The sequence below is a fragment of the Notolepis coatsorum genome (assembly GCF_963971535.1).
Source record: "Notolepis coatsorum genome assembly, chromosome: 1".
Classification (NCBI taxonomy): Eukaryota; Metazoa; Chordata; class Actinopteri; order Aulopiformes; family Paralepididae; genus Notolepis; species Notolepis coatsorum.
Window position 1 is genome coordinate 19,524,329 of NC_140165.1, and position 26,216 is coordinate 19,550,544.

At 42.5% G+C, this 26,216-nt stretch overlaps 2 protein-coding genes across 7 annotated transcripts in view; one reads left to right on the forward strand and one right to left on the reverse strand.

Annotated features, from left to right (window-relative positions):
- arl13b (ADP-ribosylation factor-like 13b) overlaps positions 1–8,765 on the forward strand; it is a 31,335-nt gene extending 22,570 nt beyond the window's left edge. For 2 of the 6 annotated variants that reach the window (XM_084318394.1, XM_084318395.1), the window contains exons 7-10: positions 144–288; positions 1,485–1,598; positions 4,441–4,509; positions 6,676–8,765. In XM_084318394.1, coding sequence (XP_084174520.1) covers positions 144–288; positions 1,485–1,598; positions 4,441–4,509; positions 6,676–6,815 — 468 coding nt within the window. In that variant the 3' untranslated portion in view covers positions 6,816–8,765. Of the gene's footprint in view, positions 1–143; positions 289–1,484; positions 1,599–4,440; positions 4,510–6,457 lie in introns of all 6 variants that reach the window. The other 4 variants (XM_084318396.1, XM_084318397.1, XM_084318398.1 and 1 more) reach the window with 4 other exon arrangements.
- A 1,760-nt stretch (positions 8,766–10,525) lies between these two features.
- Positions 10,526–23,548, reverse strand: LOC311225785 (interleukin-10 receptor subunit beta-like; the record flags this gene model as incomplete). Its single annotated transcript, XM_084311179.1, has 6 exons — positions 10,526–11,909; positions 13,358–13,500; positions 16,208–16,409; positions 18,526–18,680; positions 19,221–19,240; positions 23,469–23,548. 6 exons carry the CDS (start codon positions 23,546–23,548, stop codon positions 11,679–11,681), a joined length of 831 nt encoding a protein of 276 aa, XP_084167305.1. The 3' UTR covers positions 10,526–11,678.
- Between the last annotated feature and the right edge of the window lie 2,668 nt (positions 23,549–26,216).

A 26,216-nucleotide genomic window follows, 5' to 3' on the forward strand; every position in this document is an offset into this window, starting at 1 on the left:
CTGCATGTTAGCCTAGCTTAGCACAATGAATGGAAGCGGACATGACTGGTTAGCCTTCGGGAGAGATGTTTGTTGGATAATGCTTAAGCTAATTTCCCAAAATGTTGGCATGTTCCTTTAAGTGTTCTTCACGTTCCATGCAGAGCGAGGACCAGGAGAAGAAGAGGCAAATAGAGCTCCAGGAGAGCAGGGCCAACAGTCTGAAGGGAAACCACAGTCCAGAGGAGGAGTACGAGGAGGACGAAGAGGCAGACGGCGCCAGACAGATGCCTGAAAACCATGGCTCTGGTAAGTGGAGGTGTTATCCCTCCATTGCGGCTTCACTGGTTTAACAAAACCACTTTAGACGGCAGGCCATTAGTCTGTCAAAATCAACAGCGTTTACTCTGTTGATTCTTTCGCATAAGAAATCTATACTGTGTATATCTCTGTATTCTCTTATCAGTTCATTTCATTACTGTGTTTACATTTTGATAATTCACCTCGGTATATTCACCAAAACGGCTGCTGTTGGTACACCAAAGTCAGAATTGACCCATCTCGAGCCCCGCACACATTTCTTGATTATCCGATCACAACTGTTGCTTGTTTGTCCGAGGGAAGCCGCCGTTCTGATTGGAGGATCAAGAATAGAGGGCGGGGCTTGAGCTGCGCAGACCTTGAAAGTACTAACGGCAAATTTTGGCCAATCATAGTCGACCATCCAAATCCTTAGTCAGGGACAGCCCTAATTCTTCCACAATATATATATACCGTACTTTTCGGACTATAAGCCGCGGCTTTTTCCCCCATTTTTCGACCCTGCGGCTTATATAACGGTGCGGCTTATATGTGGACCAAACCCGAAAATATGGCTTTTTTTACTGCATTGAAATGTTATTTATCTGTTCCCTTATTTGCTAAACTTAATACAACTTGTAAATGAGTTAATTCTTGTTATTTGTCCGACAATATTGTGACAATCCCCTCTGTGCACGAACCCTTACATATGGTAATTAAACATTAAAACACCTGCGGCTTATAGTCCAGTGCGGCTTATATATGTACACATCATTCAATTTAGCTGCTGCGGCTTATAGTCAGGTGCGGCTTATAGTGCGAAAAGTACGGTATATATTTTTTTATGATTTTATGAAAAAATGTGTCTTCACAGCAGTATAAAATAAAAAGAAAATAGACAATTTTCAATGAAATGGCAGCATGACAGTTTTATTACAAGATATAGAGACACAGTAAATATGTCCTATCATTGTAATTTGTACTGGAAAACCAATTTACTACCGTCAGAGCTATAGGTCTCTCTCATATACTCCGCCTTTACCCCGTTCTAAGGTACATTATAGAACAATTTCAGTTCTGAATGACTTTACAGAACAGTTCTGATTTACTTTAAAGGTGTATCTCTTTACAAGGATAGACTTCGGTTGGAAATGTCGAGCCTAGTCTTTGAGCTCTAAACCTGAGTCTAATGTCTCTGTGTGCAGCTTCAGCGGAACCAGCCAAGAAGAAGACCAGGAAGCTGCACCTCAAGAGGAAACACAGAGTGGACCCACTGAGGACTGATGATGCAGAGAGCCCCACCCCCCCACCCCCTCCAGGTCAGTCTATAGCCCCCCCACCCCCTCCAGGTCTGTCTATAGCCCCCCCACCCCCTCCAGGTCTGTCTATAGCCCCCCCACCCCCTCCAGGTCAGTCTATAGCCCCCCACCCCCTCCAGGTCAGTCTATAGCCCCCCACCCCCTCCAGGTCAGTCTATAGCCCCCCACCCCCTCCAGGTCAGTCTATAGCCCCCCCACCCCCTCCAGGTCGGTCTATAGCCCCCCCACCCCCTCCAGGTCAGTCTATAGCCCCCCCACCCCCTCCAGGTCAGTCTATAGACACACAGCGAGCCCCACCCCCTCCAGGTCAGTCTATAGACACCCCCCACCCCCTCCAGGTCAGTCTATAGCAGGGCTCCAGACTAACTTTTTTCACCACCGTCCCGAAATACAATTTTAACCGTCCCAAAGTGAATGTAACCGTCCCAAAAATCAAATGTAGTTTTAACTAGTAATGAAACATGTCCCTTAGATCGCGCTGTCCTCCTGGCCGATATTGATAATTGCTGCTAAATTCCAGCGGGCCCTCCTCACTGAATATGGATTCATTGTGTAGCTGAAGTGAAGTTTGCCTATAGCCTGTCGTCTATTTCTCCGCGTTCGTTTAGATAAATGTAACGTTATGCCAATTAACTCGCAATGGTAGTAACATTACGTGTTAGTATAGAATCGAATAGAAATCCTTTAATAATCCCGAGGGAAATTCGGCACTACAGAGCAGACTATGTATCGCTCACATTGAACAACAATAAACATTTAGGTCAATAGGACTAAAATAGGAATAACAATATAATAATATTAAAAATAAGAATAAAATAGTGTGAACTATGGATTAATCAGTGGCAGTCTGATACGTTAGTCAGTAACGTTAGCTAGCAATAAGCAGCTATAACTAGAACGCGTCGATAACTGTATACAGTTCCAATAGACTAACATTACACTTCTGTGATTTAAATGTGTCCTCACCTTAGACTCAGGGGTAGTATTGCTGGATGCAGTTCCCTGTTGGTCATTTTGGGTCTGTGTTTATCCTCTTCAAATAGCGCAGCATGTTTGCGGTGCTCTCTTCACTGAGAGGATGCCACAGTATAGCGCGCGTTTTTTTTTTAAAATAACATTCTGATCTTTCCGCGGTTCTTGTACAGTGGTCTCGTGCCGTGCGACTGTCAATTACCAGCTGTCATTCACTGTGTCAACCAGGGTTAAATACCAGTGGAGAAAGCCTAAGATTTCCCTCACCTGTTAACACGTTTTTCTTTTTCGATGCAAGATTCATTTGGGGTGTGCCGCTGCTGCAGCGCGACTGGCTGAGGAGAGGTGGGTAGGAACTTGATGCTGGATTAGCGTATCGCTGCGTTGGGAGGCGGAGATAGTCATTGGATTTGGCAAATCACGCTACGTTTAGACTTCAGTGAACTTAGTCAGCACGAGACATTCACCATTTGACAGCAATATATGCGCGCACTGACAGTCGGCCAATTGACATTTCCTGTGAAAAAAAGAAATCCTCTCCGTCCCGGTTGCGTCCCAGCAAAGATTTCTGTTCGTCCCAAATCAATATTTGATCGTCCCCGGGACGACGGGACATCGTTAGTCTCGAGCCCTGGTCTATAGCCCCCCCCACCCCCTCCAGGTCAGTCTATAGACACACAGCGAGCCCCACCCCCTCCAGGTCAGTCTATTATTCGCAATGAGCCCCACCCTTCCAGTTATTAAATAATATTTGTTCCTACACATTGTTGTTCATTAGTTACTAGGTACTTATCGTTATCTGTGGCCCCTAAAGTGAACTGTTACTAATTGATCTTGCTCACATGTTATCTAATCTCACTAGTGCCAAATATGTGAATAATAAATATCAACTTGCATTCCTCCCTGCACTAGTATATACCAGCTAGAGGCTAACTGGACCGGAAACATGGGGGGTAGACCAGGCGTAGTGAATGGAGTCAAAAACGGGGACAGACCTCTTTGACGCCATTCTATATTTCTGGAATAGAGGCCTTGTTTAGAATGACCTCCATGTTGGAACAAACAATGGTTGCTATGTGTTGAGATATGAGAAATATATATACACTAAATGTAATAATTTGGTGTTTTATTATGGATCTTGTAAACGAGTCATAATATAAGTAATATGTTTTACCTACTCAACCACTGCACAGAAAGTAGACATCTTCAGTGGTTACAGGCAGCCATGTTGGAAGAAAAATAACTACACAAACATTCCATGCAAGACCTTTATTCCTTTATGCAACTGAAAGCATTTGACCCTACAGAGTGTTGTCGGAGGTGTGTGTTTCAAATGTGCCATCCTTTTGAATAAGCTTTGATTTGATATGCAAGTTGGTTCCCCGTTTTTCTTATCGATTCCTCCTCTGTGATCTTCGTTCCTGACACGTTCAGTTAGTTAAACAACGTTCTGTTAAATTCAGAAAAGAGTACAAGTTAATTATTTGCAGGATTAGATTGTTTTTATTGTGGATCCCCATTAGTCTACACCAAGGTGAGACTACTCTTCCCGGGGTCCAAACATTTAAAATACAAACACAAAAAATATATATAAAACTGCAAACATTGAAGTACTCGCAAGAAAACATCACAAGAAAAACAAACAAAACGAGTGAATCAAAGCTCACTCGATATTCATAAGTCAAATATCGCAACATTTCTCCAACCATAGAATACATATTCCATAATCAGTCCATGAGAACAAAACAGATCAAATAGTTAGTAATGATTTTAACTTATAATATAGCATAACTTGTCTCATAACATTAGTCACCTAATGTTTGTCAAAAACATGGCTTCTTTGTTTGATACCCTGTATCTTTCTCTTTAGTGGGATGGGCCACGCCCAAAGCCTCTCGGCTGCCCAAACTGGAGCCCCTCGGGGACTTGACACATGCTGGTAAAACTGTTTCCAAGTTGTCTTGACATCCATTCCCTGCACGGTCACCGGCGCCGCTGGTCTCCACCATGTGTGTTTCTACCATGACTTCCTTCACCGTGAACTAACGCTGAGAGGTGCATCACGAGTGTCTATAGTCTCCACGCTGATGCGGCTCCTGAGGACTCATACTCCCATTGCTACATTAAAGGTGCTATAGATAACATTCAGCCACTAGATGTCGCACTAGAGCACTGGCATGTCATTTATCCAATCGGGTGCGTTCCACATGTGGAAATGGGAAGTAAGAGGGGATTCATGTAGGCAACGTGTAAACAACAACGTTAATTTTGCACCCGCCAACATTTTTTAAATGATAAAATGATAATTTTATTCTGCACCTTTCTAAAAAAGCTCTGTGGATGTATATTTAAAATGATTATTCTACATAAGAATGTTATCAATAGCACCTTTTTAAGCTCTTCCGATACCAATACTATGACATTATAGTGCAGTGTAAAACTTGAACAGCCTGGCGATTCTTTGACATCCCTGAAGATTATACTATAATTGCAAACTGCCAGCTGTTAGGGGGCTTAAAAACAAAATAACTTGGATCGGTATCATACTAGAATCCGTTGATCCGTTTTAATAAAGTACTCTGTACCCGGGCCGTATCAGCTCGGAGAAATTGGGTTATCTGTGTGTATTTGATTCACTCCTTCACTAACATGGTCTTTGGAACGGATGGATCGTCAACTCATTCGCTAACTGTTCTGACTCTGTGGCATCTTCCCTCTCGTCGCATCAACACGTGTTCACTCTGACTAACATCACTCTCCTTCTCCCTCCCCCTCTCTCTCTCTCTCTCCCTCTCCCTCCCCCTCCTCTGCCTTTTAACAGGCCATGCGTCTGAATTAGGGATGCACTGATGCGATGTCGGTATCGGCCGCCGATATCAGTAAAACACTGGATCGGGTATCGGTAAAAAAAGAAAATATATATATACACGTTATGTTGGATTTTTTTTTTTTTTTAATAATAAATAAAATAAGAAATAACCATTCAGTACATTTATATCTATGTGTTAATTTGTTACATTTAGTTTCACTAAGTTAGGAAAGTAATGTTTTAAGTCAAGCCTTGCACAAAATAATGATCCCAGTCTCCACACAGTGACAGCGAGGCATACAGTATGATCCTTTACAATTCATAAAAACTAAATATATTTAAAAAAAATAAACTAATTTAAAATAATATAAATAATTTTTTTTATCAGTATCTGGACTGAAAAAGTGGGATCGGTGCATCCCTAGTCTGAATGTGTTTGGATATTTTCCACGGAGACACGCATCTCATTCAACCTAACCGCATGTGTATATGACCTTTCACCCCTTCATCCTGCCATCCCATAATAACACGCTTCTGTGCAGCGTCTTCCATCATCTTGGCTGAAGCATTTAGTCTTGCAGCTTGCTTGGTTTTAATCTCACGTTAAGTGGACTAAATACTTGGTGATATTTCAAACACCTTGTGTGTGTGTGTGTCATTGGGAACATAATAGGGACGGTTAATTCCCGCATGGCTGCCCGTAACATAGCAACCATTGTTTCGTACGTGGCAATGGAAGAGACAATGGTTGCTATGTGTTGATATACAGCAAAAACCTGGTGTGTTATTACTGGATCTTGTAAACAAGTCACAGTGGAACAGTAATATCATGCTTTTCCAGTGTTTTACCTGCCCTACCACTGCACAGTAGGCATTTTCTTTTGAAAGTCGTCATGGTTACAGGCAGCCACGCTGGAAGAAAGATAACTACACAAACCGAGCTAGCCTCTATTGGATAATGTGGCATGTTTTCTTTGCATGTTACAGAATTATTCACACAACTGGAGGGCTTGTATTTCATGTTTCCAGCGATGTCTAGTAGTCTAGATGACCTATGACCTTCTCCTCCTCTCCACAGAGTTCTTTGGAAAACCCCTCCCACCCGTCTCACTTAGGCAACGGCCCAATGGCGACACCCACGACGTTATATCCTAATCTCCCCCCTTTCCCCCCCCTTTTATTGATTGACTTTGTCTCTCCTCCAATCACGGCTCTCCTCCTTCTTTTGCTCTCTGTCTCAAGCACGCAGTGTATAAACTACCACCACGCTAACCCCCACGAAAAATTTAATCACAGCCACCGCGGAGGACTTTGGGACGGGACAGCAAATGAACTGGACGCCTGGTGGACTCGCTCAGAAACAAAGAGGATTGTGGGAAATGGAGTCTTGCTCGGAAGCCATACTAACGTTTCATGGATGGTCCGATTCAGAGTGAAACGAAGACTTTGCCTGAACTGCTTTTACTTTTTTCTTCTTTTTTTTGGGTATTCAGATCGCTGTCTCCGTTTTGACAAAAGCGTCCTCGATGCCATAAGCTATAATCTCTCAAAATCTTAATTTTTTACCATCAGTATTAGAGGTTTTTTTTATATCATTTTGTTCAATTGAACTACATTTCATTGAGACAATGAATGTAAATATAGTGTTTATGTGTTTGTTTTGGTTGATATTGAATGCTACAAAGTCACACACACTAGGGATGGGCCAAATCACAAATCACAAAATTGCTATTCGATAGTCACTGGGAACTATTCGAATACTAATAGAAAATTTGTATTCATTAACATGTGATTTTACTATAGCAAGTGTGAGATAATCCATCAAGCGAGCTAGCTGGCTGCTGTCATTGCTACCATGTAACATCTCCAGTCTCTCTTTCTTCATCATTCTTTTCTTTCTTAATTGTTCTGTTCTCCCGGCTGTTAACAGACTGTTGTGCTACCATGGCTAGCTAGTGAGCTGTACCCAGCATGCCGTTCAGTGGTGTAACATTTAATAGGGTCCCCTCTCAATACACTACACAGCGTAGGTGCAGATACAAACAAGGGATTTTTTTTTTTTTTTTTTTAGATGAAATTATATTCACATGAACTATTCGATTTGTTATAATTTAACGACTATTGGAAAGGCGACGCCCATCTCTAACACACACAGATCGACATTTGAAACTGATTCAACCTGCGGTTGAAATAACACTATAATGACACTTGACCATCTTCTTTTCCTCCATATTATGCATTTATTTTCACACGTCCGTTTGTTGTAACACATCAAACTCATGCTTAAGGCGTGAGAGGGAATATATGTGGAGTGTATCTGTATATGAAAACTGGTTAAGTGGCGTAGAGAGGCGTATAGCTTGGTCTTCATCAGAAGGGAGGTGACGACTTGACTACAGGCATATAGAAAATGCATTTAAAGATTCAGTACAATGGAAATCTTGTTTTTCAATCTCATTTCTAGAAGGTATGTCGATGTAACTTTATCCAAAGTGTCGGAGCTTCCGTTCTTGTGAAAATGACTAAAGCCCTTCGCCCCCCAGGCCATCGACAACATTTCCATTTCAGATGAATAGAATAGAACTCCTTAAATAAGAATATAATATAAAAAATAAGAATAAAATAGAATAAAGAATAAAATACTGTCCAGGATATACATTCTGGTATGTACCGGTATATACATTCTAAAATCTTAAATATCTAGCCAAAAATATACAGAAATATACAGTCAAATGTACAGTAAGTGTCCAGGAAGATTTCGCCAGGCTGTACGGTCACCCTGTGCTCAGTGATGCCCCATATGGCGTTGCAAAATAAGCAGTACAGTAAGGGCAGCTATCATCTGTTTATCAGCTATCATTGATCTGATATCATTGTCCCATCAGTGGTTCAACAACGACAAAGAAATCTCTGACTGTGCATCGTTGTCATCTCGCTCCATCTGCCCTTGAAGGGTTGACCTCACAAAGTTAACACAGGAGTTTTTCCCAGATTAATGGGACGGTACTTAACACATTCTGGGCCATTGGGATTAGACGGGGCCCACTCTATATGGCCAGCATATCAAAACAAACTTTCATTGTGCGTGAGGCTGTTTGTAGAGCTAAATCTATACTTTATATTATTGCTATCTGTCCATTCTCATTGTCAATTGACACTATAAACAGTCCTTTCAATATGCCTTAAATAAATAATTTTTTCATCAATACGTTCCCATTTTATAGCGTTGTGAATATGAACGTTATAGCAGAATGTTCTGGGGTATTTCCTGGAACGTGAGATATAGCGTGCTAAGCTAATAACGTTAAATCGAATGGCGTTTCGGCTATAGACAAGCTAGAGCTAAAACTCAAAATGCATATTGCCGGTATCATGGTCCACCATGAATGCATGAAAGGGGGGGGGGGGGGGGGGCGGGGGACGTCGTTTCTGATTATTGGTTACCAATAACGGCATTAGCCTCCGTAGCCTTATTCGCTGACCGGGTGGATGGCTATGAGAGCAAGGCCCGATCGGGCTGTAATTGACGTCAAATCGCTCTTACCTGTGGCCGGTTGGATCCCAAAAAGGATTTCCCAGTTATCGATCGCCATCTGGTAGATCCATATGTCCATTGGCTGATGATATATTCCTTTACTGCATACTGAATTCAGCGTCCCAAAAACTATTCCAGGCCATCGGCTACACGCATAGCTTTAGGCTAACGGAAAAGTCCATTCATACTAAAAAAAGAAAAAAAACACCGGTCTGTAACAGGGAACACTGCATTATCGAGACATCGCCCCTACGAGGATCTGGCCGGTAATGCACTTTTCCGAATTCCAAGAGTAGGGTCAATCTGCAGTGCCGCTCTGTGACACTGAGTAGGATATTTTACAATGGAATAAAAGCCAAAACAACCTTACCACGTATATATACGTGGTTGGCCTTCAAGCGTTGGATCCGAAACACGTATATATATATATGTGGTTGGCCCCGAATGTGTTAAGATGGCAACAGGGATTCCCCCTGAGGGGAAGTCAACAAGGTCACGCCAAAAAACGCAGCCCAGGATTAGATTCCAATGGACTGAACAAAGCAGGTGTGAAGGCTCCCTCTAAAAGAGAACTACACCCAATTTCACAATTCATGTTATTCCTATGGTCTTAAGACGGTCCAAAAGTGTTGGTAAACATGAACAACTCAAAAATCCAGAGTGTTAATAGTTTAATTTGTGATGTCATCAAGTATAGTCTTATAAGTCTGGAGCTGTTCCTGTATAGACAATGAGTTGGGAAAGATGGTAAAGGTGACACTGAGAGCACCCAGGAGAATGTTCTGAGTATATTATGTGCACATTTTCTGTTTCAGAACCGAGACCACTCCTGTGGAATCAAGCTCATTGGTGTATAACAAATAAAACTCCCATTCATTGTTAACCCTTTCACTACCACACTATAGAAGGTAACCTTTCACTACCACACTATAGAAGGTTAACCTTTCACTACCACACTATAGAAGGTTAACCTTTCACTACCACACTACAAATGGTTAACCTTTCACTGCCACATGGCAAAGGGTTGACCCTTTCACTACCACACTACAGAAGGTTAACCCTTTAACTACCACTACAGACGGTACCGTCTGTAGTGTGGTAGTGAAAGGGTTAACATTCTGTAGTGTGGCAGTGAAAGGTTTAACATGCTGTATTGTCGCAGTAAAGGGGTTAACCCTTTGGTAGTGTGGTAGTGAGCAGCTCCAGACTTTATACTTGATGACATCACAAGTTTTGAGTCTTACTGGTTTCTGGCTTTGAGAGAGAGAGAGTAGCTCACAATACTGACTGAACGTTCCTAGGCCATGGAAATAACATTATTGGAATCTTAATGTGCGTGGTGTTACCTTTTAAATGCCTAAAGGCCTGCATGGCAACGTACACAACGGTACTTCAGTTATATAAAGGGGAAGTTGGCAGTGAGATACAATGTTGTTTTGATGATTTAAATTTTTTTTAAACAGTTTGGCAACAGTTGCATTTCTTTTTTTCTATTGAATGCTCATTCTCTTGTCTGCAGCCTCCTAACGTGTTTTCCTGTTTGCTTTTTTGGTAATTGTGTAAAGAAAATGTAAATATTGTAAACCTAAAAAGTATATTTTTGGCCGGACCCCTATAGTGTCTCTAACTGACTTGACTGACTGGCTGACTCCCCATTGTTGAAACACGCATGCGTGAGTGGTGTGTGGCTGGATGCGGCTTCACTAGGCTTGCCTAGTCTTGTTTGTCTTAAATCATGTATCTACAACATTTCGATCCATCCCTGTATTTGAATTATATTTGTAAAGAAAATACAAAAAAACATTGCATTTTAACTCTATAGTAAAACCTTGTAGATCTTTTCACGAATGTGTTTTTCTACCGTTTGAATTTTATAACTGTACAATAAAAATGTTTTACTTATGCCTACATAATTACTCAAGTTGTGTTCTTCTATAAATATAATTCAGACGGCTTACTTTGAAAGTACCAGTCTTTGTTTACTATAATTCTTTATAATCTTATAGCTTTTACAATAATTCAACAACTAATTGCTACCGGATTAGAAAATTAAAGTAGGGGAGCCTGATTATGGTTGTAACGATTTTCCCATAACCACACAAACGCATACATCAGATTAATTCCCCTTGTCTTTCATATGTTTGTTGACCAACACATTCTAGGTAAATGAAAAATGTATTCCACATAGTTCAGAATCGCATTTTCTACAATATTTTTGTAAGAACACAGGAGTGCATTTGTTAGTTATTCCCCTGCCAGGGACAATAGTACCAGTGCTTTGGGTCAGTTGTAATACTCGTCTGTAATGCTCAAACAATTATTAGATTAAAATAGCTTTGGCAAATCCCAACATTATAAATGATAAACGGGTATATTCTGGAAGTGATTATGGATTCATTTTGAAACTAACCACATGGTTTTGATTTATGTGTGCCATTCAGTCCCTCAAAGTACAATGAATACCGAAACTGCAAATTCCGATAAGAAAGTAAAATTTTTGCAATTGAGATATCAAGCATGTTACATTTGTACTCATGTTACAGTCCCACTCAGGCTTCCCTGCTGTTACAGTACAGAGCACTGGCACACTATGATTGACCTCCTTCAGTACATGGTAGGTGGGTCCCGCACAGAGTAGGCTAACCACCAGGAAACATACCCCTGGTACTGCAGCAATCTACCTGTCTCAAGATAGGCTAGATTCTTTACCACTCTTTAATCCGCTCATCTTCTTTCTGAACTCAACTCGTGAACGAAACGCTGGTTAGATATTTCTGTACGACGTGTCGCCAGAAAACCACACGTTACAGTACTGCGTCATCTCTTCAGAGTTCTCCTCGTTCCCAAAAAGCACCCACTGGTCTCCATCCTCGGTGTGGGGGGTGATGACGTCATGGTACGGGTGCTCTTCATAGACGCTGCTGACTGCGTCGCACGGCTCCTGAAGCATCGCTGCGTCCTGGTGGGCGAGGGCGACGGAAGGAGCCACGAACAGCTTATTGGACAAGGTAAACGGGACATATTATGTATCTTTCTTTTTATATAATCTTTCTTTCAATTTCAGACCGATTATACAACATGTACTTAAAACCTCGCCACCCACGGCGGCTACGTGGCGTAGTGGGCAAGGCACTCGCCACGAAATGCTGGAGACGCTGGGCTCGTCAGTTCGAGCCCAGCGCTCCACATTTGCTTTCAGTTTAGCTGGTCGTCCGTACTAATACACATTGGCCGTATTAGGGGATGGGAAACTGATGGGTGGGGATCGGGCGTTGTGGACAGCGACTCCTACAGGTCGGTTGGTGCGCCTGCGCAGTAGAATCAGGAAGTGTCGGGGGCAGCGTGAGCCTCCCACGCGTTACTCCTCGCCACTGAGAGATCGAGCTGCGCAGGTGAAAAGATGCGACTGCTGTTACCTCAAGTACCGGAGGGGACTTGTGCTATGTATGACTTAGTCCACATTGCAGATGGCTTGTGGGAGGCAAGAAACAGCGTCCGTGACAGGGGAGGGTTGAATTGGATGATACGAAATTGGGATGGGAGAAAATATAGAAAAATGGGAGAAAAAGTGGATAAAAAAAAAAAAAACTCGCCACCCACATACCAACCCCAAGGTCCCATAGACCAGGGGTGCCCAACCTTTTTTGAACCAAGATCTACTTTTTAATTGACCACCTAGCCGAGAGCTACCAGCCAAAATTGTATATTGTAAGCCGTCAATCATTTGAGGCTTTATAAAAGCAGCATAATGAACACAAATCTGTCAGTGCAGAGTCCGACCTCATCTTAAATAACAAACACCATTGCTTGTTGTAGTTAACAAAGAGAGGCAGAGTTGATTTAGCAAAAAAAAAAAAAAAAAAAATGTTTTATAATAGAATTTTATTAATCGAGATCTACTTGAAATCAGCCCGCAATCTACCTGTCGATTGCGATCGACTGGTTGGGCACCACTGCCATAGACCAATGAGACAAAACCATGACAAAATAAAACATGTATCTTTTGAACACTTTTACACAACTGTTGAATCTGTGGAACATTTTTATTTATTTTTTTTATCAGATTTTTTATTATTATTTTCCACCCATTATTTATTTTCCATAATAATTATGTATAGGGAGCGTGGGGGGATACAATTAATGTATGCTGAATGTCACTTTTCCACACATACTCCCTAACCGGCGCATGTGCAGATTGCCTAGAGAGACCCCCGGACTCCTGCGTTAAAGTGACTATAGCTCGGCCGAGAGAGTGCCGATTGACTTTTGGTCGGTCTCCCTGTTCAGGAGACTCGGGCATATAAAAAAGTATATTGGATCATGTCTCCAGCACCCCCACAGCCGTGGCTACAACCACTTACGGCAAGGCTCTAATCAATATTCATTCATTTGATCCCCCTGCGGTGCATTGGAGGATCAAGAAAAGAGGGCGGGGTTTGATACCTGTTTGAAATGCTCCGGTAGGTCGACCTTGGGGTTCAGGAAGCGCCTCCCTTTCTGGACCAACCAGGCGGTGAGCAGCAACAGGGGAAGAGCCACAGCCACCACCACCAAGCCCACCACCAGGGTCCCTGACCACCTCTTCTCTTCACCCAAAGAGCAGCAGACACAGAGAAAACGCTTTAGATTATGGACCCCCCCCCCCCCACAATAATCGCAGTGTAATTATTTTAGACGTGAGATGAAATTCGACAATGTGTGGTGGCTGAGTGTCGCAGTGGGCAAGGCGCTCGCCACTAACACAGGATATGCTGGTATCGAGCCCAGCTCTCGGCGTTGCTACCGGCTTGGCCGGTCGTTCATACTAACACAATTGGCAGTGTTAGAGGGTGGGAAAGCCGGTGGGTGGGGATCGGACGTTGTGGACAGCGACTCCTACAGGTCGGTTTGGTGACGCCGGTGCGGCGAAAACAGGAAGTATCGGGGGCAGCGTGAGCCTCCCACGCGTTACTCCTCGCCACTGAGTGTTCGAGCTGCTGCGGTGAAAAGATGCGACAGGCTGCCTCCTCGTGTACCGGAGGGGACACGTGATGCAAGGCTTCTATCCTCACTACAGCCGACCAGTGGGAGGCATAGTCTAGCAACGTTCAAGACAGGGGAGGGAAGAATTGGAAATACGAAATTGGGATGGGAGAAAAATTGAAAATGGGGAGAAAAAGTGGATACAAAAAAAAATTATTCGACAATGTTACACATTTTGGTTCTAACACATGTCGGTTCAGTAGCCTACCTCAGAGTGGAAATGTACTGATCCATTTGTCTCTGTTCTGTTGATTCTCTCCCACAGAGTATGTGTTTGTTGTCTGACAACTTGTGTTATTGGAAGGAGAGGACGACTAATTCCTGGTAGGCTATTCTCGAAAACACGAAAATAGTTTTTTTCTCCTGCACTATATACGATTTTCAGTTATTTGAAACCAGGACCGCGTACAGTTAATTGAAGAGAGCACATCGTTTAGTGGTGGAGTCTACAGGGTCCTCATTCCAGTGGGCCGGCGATGAGGACCCTAGTGTAGACTCAACTCCAGTGCTTATTCCATGTAACTACGTGGGTTAAGTCTACTAATCCTAGAAACACAGAAGCTTGCTGGAATTTGTGGTAATACTCTTTAGAGTATGAGAAATCGTGGTTAAAGGTATAATCTGTAATGCGTTCCAACAGCGACCTCTAGGCAAGAGCCATGCTTGGTATTGCGTTTTGTTAACTTTTTTGTTTTGGTCTGACATGTGGTTTGGATTTCAATAACTTATTATACTGTCTATTCTCCAGACCTCTCTTGGCAGAGCCTGAGGTGTGGCCAGCAGTAGTAACCGCTCCCCACTATACCCTTTAGTGGAGAGGCGGGCGGCTAAGTGGCGCAGTGGGCAAGGCGCTCGCCACTAACACAGGAGATGCTGGTATCGAGCCCAGCCCACGGCGTTGCTACCGGCTTGGCCGGCCGTCATACTAACACAATTGGCAGTGTTAGAGGGTGGGAAAGCCGGTGGATGGGGATCGCACGTTGTGGACAGCGACTCCTACAGGTCGGTTGGTGCGCCTGTACAGCAGAATCAGGAAGCAACGGGGGCAGCGTGAGCCTCCCACGCGTTACTCCTCGCCACTGAGAGATCGCGCTGTACAGGTGAAAAGATGCGACAGCTGCCTCCTCGTGTACCGGAGGGGACACGTGATGCAAGGCTTGGTCCACATTGCAGCCGACCAGTGGGAGGCATGGTCTAACAACGTTCGAGACAGGGGAGGGTAGAATTGGATAATACCAAAATTGGGATGGGAGAAAAAATTGAAAATTGGGAGAAAAAGTAGATAAAAAAAGAAAGAAAGTGGAGAGGCTAGTAGACAAGGGTGTATCTCCGTTTGTGGTCCTGTGTGGCACAGAGTGCTTGGCACTAAGTGTGAGTGAATGAGAGTGATTGAGTGACATTGCCGGTTAAAAAGGTGCTTCTGCTTCATTATATCTAAAAAATAATATCATTCCATATGAAAAGCTCTGAGTACTAGAAAAGTGGATTTGGAAACACAACTGCTGATTCATTCACACAGACCCATAAGTACAGATTCACCTCCCAGTCTAAGGTGAGATAAGATATTCCTTTATTGATCCCCTTGGGGTAATCCGGGTGGCATAGCAACATGGGGGAGGGGAGGTACAGGTATGGGCAGGGTAATAGTAGAAAGACATAAATATAGGCAATCAAATTTGATATCTAAAAATATGAGAAAAAATAAACAGTGTAAACAATATAATTAACTCTGAATATAAAAATTATGAGAAAAATATACAGTGTAAACAAAGATGCACAGATGAGGGTCTGTATGCCCTATCGTTTTATATTATACATTACAATAAATATAGGCGATAACTAGGGATGTCCGATATTATCGGCCTACCGATATTTTCGGCAGATATTCGGAAAATATCGGTATCGGTTTTCAATTATTATTATTATTATTTTTTTTTTTACATTTATTTAACTTTTATTTACATAGGCAAGCAAGTAAGAAGAAATTATTATTTTATTTATTGTCAAAGTATGCATAATGTTGTGTTAATTACACAACAAGAGATATAATTACCTGAAATTATACAGTTTTTTGGGGGGGGGGAATCCTGCATATATCGGTATCGGTTGATATCGGTATGGGAAATTAAGAGTTGGACAATATCGGTATATCGGTATCGGTAAAAAAGCCATTATCGAGCATCCCTAGCGATAACAAATTAGAATCCATATATACTATTAAGTAAGAGTCTCGCCCACCTAACCCCACTTAAAGTACAGTCGTAGACTCACCCTGGGCAGGAGTCGTCACACACGTGGTGTCGCTGTACTGGCCGTCCTTCTGGAAGGTCTTTACGTGCACCATGGCCTGGAGGCAGAACCTGGTCTCGGGCTCCAGGGCCCTCAGGCTGACCTGCACCTCGGTAGTGGCAACCGACGTCACCTGGAGACGCCATGCAGGAGGGGGGACACTCAGGGCCAGAACATGGGCCTTCTGGACAATCAAGAGAGGTGTTTGTGTACTCTTAAAACAGACGTACCCATTATTAATGACTAACGACTATATGTAGTATGTTAAGGAAAAGCCCCACAGAATTGTCTACCAATTAAAGGAACACTCCAACATTTTGGGAAATTAGCTTATTTGCCATCTACCCTGGAGTTAGACAAGAAGATACATACCTTTTTATTCTCTGTGCATGCAGTAGGAGTAGGAAGACGCGCACCGTTAGCCTAGCTTAGCGTCAGTCACTGGAAGTAGGTTCCTCCATTAGCCTAGTTCCCAACGTCTTCCTACTCCTACTGCATGCACAGAGAAGAAAAAGGTATGTATCTTCTTGTCTAACTCCAGGGTAGATGGCAAATAAGCTGATTTCCCAAAATGTTGGAGTGTTCCTTTAAGGCATAATAAATATGAAATCAAAGATTTCTTTATTTAGTTTTGAGTGCAGTTCTCACGTTACATTTTGTGTTTTCTAAAACATCTGTGGGCTTTTCCTTGATTATTTATTTGACTACATTTCTTATAAAATTTTATTCTGGAATTCTAAATATAGTCATTAACTCAATCGGCACCAGACCCGAGGAAAGTCTGGTTAACTCGCCAACCGTTCAGCGCCAGACCCGAGTATAATCGGGTTTTCATCATTATTTCTTTTATTCCATATTTCTATTCATTACAGGCACACAGACTCGGGGTTAACATGGGGAATCATCCTGAGATCGCCAAAGTGCAATACCGGCCGCATCCTCCCAGGTGGCAGTATCAAGCACCCTTTGAAACCTTATATCTTGGCCTGTGTAACATTCAAATGTCTCCGGGCACAGTTTTCTTTGTCAGGCGTGTCGAGTGGTTATCCCGATCGCATTGAGAAGCATCAAATGCCCCCGATGCATCTGTTGTGGTGGATTATGTTGGCGACACGATGGACACCAATACTGGGACTCGCAATCAGACAATTGGAATATTCTTTTTGGGGTACCTCCTAGTGAAGGTAAGGACTAAATGATATCAATCCTGCTTTGATACCATGATTTCACATTGATCACAACGTGTGTGTGTAACGTTACTCCACAACGTATGCCGTTGGTGACGATCAAAGCATCAAAAAACGACCCCCCCCCCCCCTTTCATGCATTCATGATGAAATAATACCTATTATATACATTTGATTTGGAAATAGTAGCGTGTCCAGGCAAGAAACGCCAACGCTTTTAAGTGAAATTCACGTATTGCTGCATATCATCGTTTTCTGGGGTTAGACAGGATCACTCTAAAACTATACTTATATTCACCACGGTATAACACGCGAACGTATGGATGAAAAAAAATATTATTTTTCACATATTGAACGATAGATAGTTGATGTCAAATGGGCCATAGTATTGTATCCATAGCTATAATATAGAATATAGATATAACCCTGCAAACACCGCCACTTATCTCGTAGAGCGTTGGCGTGGTAGGAACAAAAGATGCTCAAGTCCATGGCGTCCAATGAGTTAATCATTAAAGCTGCTATAGATACATTTCTTTATGTAAAGTAATCATTAAAAAAGCTTTTAGAAAGGTGCAGAATAAAAGTGGCTTTTCCCCAAAAATAAATATTGATTAATGAATTCATAATTTCAAAAACCTTTTGCGGGTTCAAAACGAATCTTGTTGTTTACATGTTGCAGACTTCCCATTTCCCCACGTGGAATGCACCTGATTGGATAAATGACATGCTGGTGCTCTATATTATCTATAGCACCTTTTAATGTATGAAACCCCTAAAAACCCATACAAAAACATACAGAAATGGATGCTAACGCTGTAGCATCATACATTGACCAATTTGAATAACTTAAACTGATCTGTGCTAAGCTCAGCTAGTATTGTGCATGCCGTGAAGGAAATGATACAATTCCACTGTGGACATTAATGGGTTAAAATAGTTGTCCCTAACTAAACACATACCGACTCAACCTGGCGTACAATCGTGTTGCTAATTAACATGTATGTGTTTATTTAGATAGATACGACATAACCCAGAGTTGTTTCAACACATCTAGTTTAAGATTCTCCTGAAGTGGGTGCTTATTTAAAAAAGTGTGTGTTGTGTTCATACATTCTGTGGCTGGTCTTCCCTCCAGTAGCGCACAAGGTATTTGTAATCGCTGTAGCATTTTCCCAGCGATGAGATCTTCAGAGCTGGATCCTGGATTGTCACCTTAATGGCGTCTCCCTTGGCAACAAGAGCTACCGTCGGGGGACCAATTACAGCTGGAGAGACACGATACACAAGTCTCAGTCATAATCAATGTGATCAAATGCATTGGCATAATACTAGCCTAGGACCTTGTGCCTCAGGCCAAAGCATGCCAGTTCAATGATATAGCAGTCTACTCCAAATATGCTATTGCTTAAAATAACTTAAAAGTAGAATCTGTAGTGTAATAGGTAGAGTAGTAGTAGTAGTAGGCCTAGTAGTAGTAGTAGTAGTAGTAGTAGTAGCAGCAGCAGTAGTAGTTGTAGTAGGCCTAGTAGTAGCAGTAGTAGTGGGCCTAGTAGCAGTAGTATTAGTTGTAGTAGTAGATGTAGATTTGATTTTGCTCTCATTTGACCAACGATAAACATAAATTGAATAATTTTAAAGTCAGTCAAATAACAAAGTCTCACTCTCTTTTTGTGGGAAGAAGTCAATCTTTGACCAGTTGGATGCCTTCTCTCTGAGCTCCACCCTCACTCTAAATTTGTAGCGTCCAAGACAACTGGGCAGTTGACCAATGTCACATTGCTGTTCTCTTATACCGACACACAAACGCTCAAATCCAGCAAGAGCTCTGTGGAAACACAAAAAGAGGCAGTTAAATCATGCACTCTCTTTCCTTCAAGTGTGTGTGAGTGAGAGTGTGTGCTGTGTGTATGTAAGTATTATTTTCTGAATTATAGGAATTGAGTCGTTAATAGCAGTTCCTCATAGACAACATAGCTGTGATTGTTATACATACATTTATCCTAACAATAAATCCATTCGTATGATAGGAACACTTCCCTTCCTCTCTTTTTGTCTGATGTTGTAATATTATACAGTCACACAAGCCACGGTTTATGATAACTTTGGGGGATGCGGCAGTTGTGAGTGGAGGATCAAGAAAAGAGGGCGGAGTTTCAGCTCCCTTGAGAGTCTGATTTCAGACTTACTTTAGAAGCAGCTTCGACGTGGGATGAAATTAAATGCCATCCACAAGATAAATACGGAAGTACTACAGAGGAAATACGTATGCGGCCCAACAAGGCAACGGCCAATCAAAGTTCTCGTGTTGTCCACGTTGGCGGGCGTCGCCTGACACGCAGCTAAGTCTTTGGAGGGGTTCACCAGTAGGCTTCACCAGTAAGCTTCACCAGTAGGCTTCACCAGTAAGCTTCACCAGTAGGCTTCACCAGTAGGCTTCACCAGTAAGCTTCACCAGTAGGCTTCACCAGTAAGCTTCACCAGTAGGCTTCACCAGTAAGCTTCACCAGTAGGCTTCACCAGTAAGCTTCACCAGTAGGCTTCACCAGTAAGCTTCACCAGTAAGCTTCAACAGTAAGCTTCACCAGTAGGCTTCACCAGTAAGCTTCAACAGTAAGCTTCACCAGTAGGCTTCACCAGTAAGCTTCACCAGTAGGCTTCACCAGTAAGCTTCACCAGTAGGCTTCACCAGTAAGCTTCACCAGTAAGCTTCAACAGTAAGCTTCACCAGTAGGCTTCAACAGTAGGCTTCACCAGTAGGCTTCACCAGTATGAATGAATGAATGAATGAATGACTTTTATTTATATAGCACCCTTCACAGCACGAATGCACAGGGTGCTTTACACTACAGCTTAATATAAAAAACACAACAAAACAAAATCAGAAATAAATGACAACAACAACAGACAGCAGTTAAAAAACAGTGAAACCAGATAAAAAAAAGTTGAATAAAAGAATTTGGATAAAATCATGAGTCACTAATTAAAACAAAACTATAGGAACAGTGAGGACAAGAAAAAGTGCCTATGTATGACCAAAGGCCTGTCTGAACAAATGTGTTTTTAGTTGTTTTTTAAAAGAGTTTTCAGAGGGGGCAGGTCCAGGGGGAGAGCGTTCCAGAGCCTTGGTGCTGTCACCTCGAAGGCTCGATCACCCCTTGTTTTCAGCCTGGACCTGGGGACCACCAGGAGGTGCTGATCGGCAGATCTGAGTGAGCGGGTGTTGGTGTAGGGATGGATGAGTTCAGTGATGTAGATGGGGGCCTGACCGTGGAGTGCTCTGAAAGTGAAAGTGAGGACTTTGAAGTGAATTCTATAGTGTACCGGGAGCCAGTGCAGGGATACCAGAATGGGAGTGATGTGACATGATTTTTTTGACCTTGTGAGTAGCCTGGCTGCAGCATTTTTGACCATTTGTAGTTTGTCTGTGGATGATTTGGTGAGACAGGTGAAAAGTGAGTTGCAGTAGTCAAGCCTAGAGGAAATAAAAACATGCATGGACAGTTCTAGTTCAGAGTGAGATATGATGGTGCGTAGTTTTGCAATGTTTCTGAGGTGAAAGAAGCAGGTGCGTGTGAGTGTTTTGACATGTTAGTCTAGGTTCATGGCCTGGTCGAAGACAACACCCAGGTTTCTCAGGTGGGGACGTATGTTGTCTTTAAGGGACCCCAAGTGAGTGGCCACTCTAGCTGCAGTCTTTTCAGCTGCTACGATCAGCACTGTTTTTTTTGCATTTAACTGGAGGAAGTTACTCCCCATCCAGCTCTCAACAGTAGGCTTCACCAGTAAGCTTCACCAGTAGGCTTCACCAGTAAGCTTCACCAGTAGGCTTCACCAGTAAGCTTCACCAGTAAGCTTCACCAGTAAGCTTCACCAGTAGGCTTCACCAGTAAGCTTCACCAGTAAGCTTCACCAGTAAGCTTCACCAGTAAGCTTCACCAGTAGGCTTCACCAGTAAGCTTCACCAGTAAGCTTCACCAGTAAGCTTCACCAGTAGGCTTCACCAGTAAGCTTCACCAGTAGGCTTCACCAGTAGGCTTCACCAGTAAGCTTCACCAGTAAGCTTCACCAGTAGGCTTCACCAGTAAGCTTCACCAGTAGGCTTCACCAGTAGGCTTCACCAGTAAGCTTCACCAGTAGGCTTCACCAGTAAGCTTCACCAGTAGGCTTCACCAGTAGGCTTCACCAGTAAGCTTCACCAGTAGGCTTCACCAGTAAGCTTCACCAGTAGGCTTCACCAGTAAGCTTCACCAGTAGGCTTCACCAGTAGGCTTCACCAGTAAGCTTCACCAGTAGGCTTCACCAGTAAGCTTCACCAGTAGGCTTCACCAGTAAGCTTCACCAGTAAGCTTCACCAGTAGGCTTCACCAGTAGGCTTCACCAGTAGGCTTCACCAGTAAGCTTCACCAGTAGGCTTCACAGTAGGCTTCACCAGTAAGCTTCACCAGTAGGCTTCACCAGTAGGCTTCACCAGTAAGCTTCACCAGTAGGCTTCACCAGTAGGCTTCACCAGTAAGCTTCACCAGTAGGCTTCACCAGTAAGCTTCACCAGTAAGCTTCACCAGTAGGCTTCACCAGTAAGCTTCACCAGTAGGCTTCACCAGTAAGCTTCACCAGTAAGCTTCACCAGTAAGCTTCACCAGTAGGCTTCACCAGTAGGCTTCACCAGTAAGCTTCACCAGTAGGCTTCACCAGTAGGCTTCACCAGTAGGCTTCACCAGTAAGCTTCACCAGTAAGCTTCACCAGTAAGCTTCACCAGTAGGCTTCACCAGTAAGCTTCACCAGTAGGCTTCACCAGTAAGCTTCACCAGTAGGCTTCACCAGTAGGCTTCACCAGTAGGCTTCACCAGTAAGCTTCACCAGTAGGCTTCACCAGTAGGCTTCACCAGTAAGCTTCACCAGTAGGCTTCACCAGTAGGCTTCACCAGTAAGCTTCACCAGTAGGCTTCACCAGTAAGCTTCACCAGTAGGCTTCACCAGTAGGCTTCACCAGTAGGCTTCACCAGTAGGCTTCACCAGTAAGCTTCACCAGTAGGCTTCACCAGTAAGCTTCACCAGTAAGCTTCACCAGTAGGCTTCACCAGTAGGCTTCACCAGTAAGCTTCACCAGTAAGCTTCACCAGTAAGCTTCACCAGTAAGCTTCACCAGTAGGCTTCACCAGTAAGCTTCACCAGTAGGCTTCACCAGTAGGCTTTACCAGTAAGCTTCACCAGTAAGCTTCACCAGTAGGCTTCACCAGTAGGCTTCACCAGTAGGCTTCACCAGTAAGCTTCACCAGTAGGCTTCACCAGTAAGCTTCACCAGTAAGCTTCACCAGTAAGCTTCACCAGTAGGCTTCACCAGTAGGCTTCACCAGTAAGCTTCACCAGTAGGCTTCACCAGTAGGCTTCACCAGTAAGCTTCACCAGTAGGCTTCACCAGTAGGCTTCACCAGTAAGCTTCACCAGTAAGCTTCACCAGTAAGCTTCACCAGTAGGCTTCACCAGTAAGCTTCACCAGTAGGCTTCACCAGTAGGCTTCACCAGTAAGCTTCACCAGTAAGCTTCACCAGTAAGCTTCACCAGTAGGCTTCACCAGTAAGCTTCACCAGTAGGCTTCACCAGTAAGCTTCACCAGTAGGCTTCACCAGTAAGCTTCACCAGTAGGCTTCACCAGTAGGCTTCACCAGTAGGCTTCACCAGTAGGCTGTTTGAGTATTAAATCTCACTACAAATGGTAGATGTTGTTTAGGAATTAAAGGCACCAGCATGTCATTTATCCAATCGGGTGCATTCCACGTGAGGAATTGGGAAGTAGGGCTACATGGGCATACATGCTCGCAACATGTAAACAACAACATTAATTTTGGACCTGCAAACTATTTTCAAAAGATCAATTCATTAATAATTTTATTTTTTTGTGGGGGGAAAGCAATACTTTGTGGCTCTGTGGATGTATTATTCTTTTTCAAATGATTACATACAAATGTTATCTATACCACCTTTAAAGAAAACCCCATCATTTGAAAAGTAACCTACTTAGCCTCCTGTTCAAACACACTGGTGCTGATCTTACATGTACTTGACCTCGGCTCGGTACGTCTTCTGGCTCGCTGGGTTCTGGGGCACGTCGTCCCACTTCAGGACGCCGTCCATATTGTAGGAAACCACCCTCACGTTTCGCGGCGCCGCCGGGAATGAAGACCCCTCTACTGAAGGACGGTGCACTAGGAAGACTAAAACAAAAGGTTGAATTTGTCAAAGACATTTTAAATTCATCAGAGTTCATTAAAAAGATAACATTAGATAAAAAGAAAGTGGACACTACTTTCGCCGTAAAGCACTCGTACACGATCAGTTAAAAAAAGTAATTGTTTAAAAGTAGTGATAAAGATACCCTACTGCCACTGTCATCTTTATGTTTGATTAGTAATCGAATGACTGTTATTATTTGCATATTGAATGGACAGTAATATAATATTTCAAGCAAAACGGTGCTTTAAACAACATACATTCACAACTGCAATGAATACGCAAGCGAGTAAAGATAGAATGTAAGTAAACGATACGAACCGGACATGTGGAGGAAACTCCAAATACTGAGAACATACATTTCCATGTCAGAGGTGTGTGCTGTGTATATACTTCATTACTGGAATCAAGCAGCCCTTTTTATGCTGTGTGCGAGGGGAGGGCACTGACGCAGAAAAGAGAACAAGCCAACATGAACAGCAATGACATTTAACAGTTCCTTGTTAGCGTTGATACGACCGTGAAAGAGGAACATGTCAACACGCAGATGGCATGTGTTGTTATAACAACTGGACCATGTGTTGTGTTGTTATAATAACTGGACCATGTGTTGTTATAACAACTGGACTATGTGTTGTTATAATAACTGGACCATGTGTTGTGTTGTTATAATAACTGGACCATGTGTTGTTATAACAACTGGACCATGTGTTGTGTTGTTATAATAACTGTTATAATAACAATAAAAAATGTCATAGGGCAAAGAAAACTTTTTTTTATTTGTTTTACCTACTTTCTATAGAAGCATCTAAGAATGAAGTTCTATAGAAAGTAGGTTAAAAACTCAAGAAAAGTTGGATGTGTTAGTTGGTTGGATGTCTTAGTTGAAAGACAGTTGGATGTGTTAGTTGGTTGGATGTCTTAGTTGAAAGACAGTTGGATGTGTTAGTTGGTTGGATGTCCTACTGAGAACAGTTGGATGCACTTCCGAGCTGCTTCCACATGGAGGCAACTTCCCTTTTTTGTTGTTGTGGGAACTACTTTTTCTGGCGGATGGTTTTTTCAACAAATCTTCGATTAATGTGTGTTTATTGTATAGCAATAAGGTTGGAGGAATGTGCCAGTTGTATAAAAGCATTACACCACTTGTAGTCGTGGTTTGTGAAAAATAAACCATGTGTCTAACGACCACCCCTAGGCATGGTTTATTTTTCACAAACCACTCCTGCGCGTGATGTAATGCTTAAATAACTAGACCATGTGTTGTTATAATAACTGGACCATGTGTTGTTATAATAACTGGACCATGTGTTGTTATAATAACTGGACCATGTGTTGTTATAATAACTGGACCATGTGTTGTTATAATAACTGGACCATGTGTTGTTATAATAACTGGACCATGTGTTGTGTTGTTATAATAACTGGACCATGTGTTGTTTTAATAACTGGACCATGTGTTGTGTTGTTATAATAACTGGACCATGTGTTGTTATAATAACTGGACCATGTGTTGTGTTGTTATAATAACTGGACCATGTGTTGTTTTAATAACTGGACCATGTGTTGTGTTGTTATAATAACTGGACCATGTGTTGTTATAATAACTAGACCATGTGTTGTTATAATAACTGGACCATGTGTTGTGTTGTTATAATAACTGGACCATGTATTGTTATAATAACTAGACCATGTGTTGTTATAATAACTGGACCATGTGTTGTGTTGTTATAATAACTGGACCATGTATTGTGTTGTTATAATAACTGGACCATGTGTTGTTATAATAACTGGACCATGTGTTGATAATAATAGGACTATGTGTTCATGTGAGGTCAAATGGATTCAACTATTGTTTAAACATAGTTTTATTACGGGTGATAGATATTGTACCAGTGGCTACCGCTGCATCCTGTATGATGAAGTGGGTTGGCTCTCTCCGGCAGAGAGGCAAAATAAACATTGGTGTCTGTTTATCTTTAAGGCCATTGCCGGGAATTTACCACCTGATATCACAATGATGCTGGAATGGAACTATGGACCCTGTCCGACTCGTTTAGATGACTGCCTGATGCCTAAGGTCTGAACTTGGAAAGTCAGCCTTTTGTTTTTAATGCCCCGGCTTCGTGGAATGAGCCACACCACTAACTTCTGGACAGTTTAAGAACATGACTGCAAACACCCCTGCGTCAGTATGCAACTGTTTAAACTGATTTCTATCTGTGTTGTTTTGTTTGAATCTTAATCGTTTTTGCCCTTCTTCTTCTTCTTCTTCTTCTTCTTCTTCTTCTTCTTCTTCTTCTTCTTCTTCTTCTTCTTCTTCTTCTTCTTCTTCTTCTTCTTCTTCTTCTTCTTCTTCTTCTTCTTCTTCTTCTTCTTCTTCTTCTTCTTCTTCTTCTTCTTCTTCTTCTTCTTCTTCTTCTTCTTCTTCTTCTTCTTCTTCTTCTTCTTCTTCTTCTTCTTCTTCTTCTTCTTCTTCTTCTTCTTCTTCTTCTTCTTCTTCTTCTTCTTCTTCTTCTTCTTCTTCTTCTTCTTCTTCTTCTTCTTCTTCTTCTTCTTCTTCTTCTTCTTC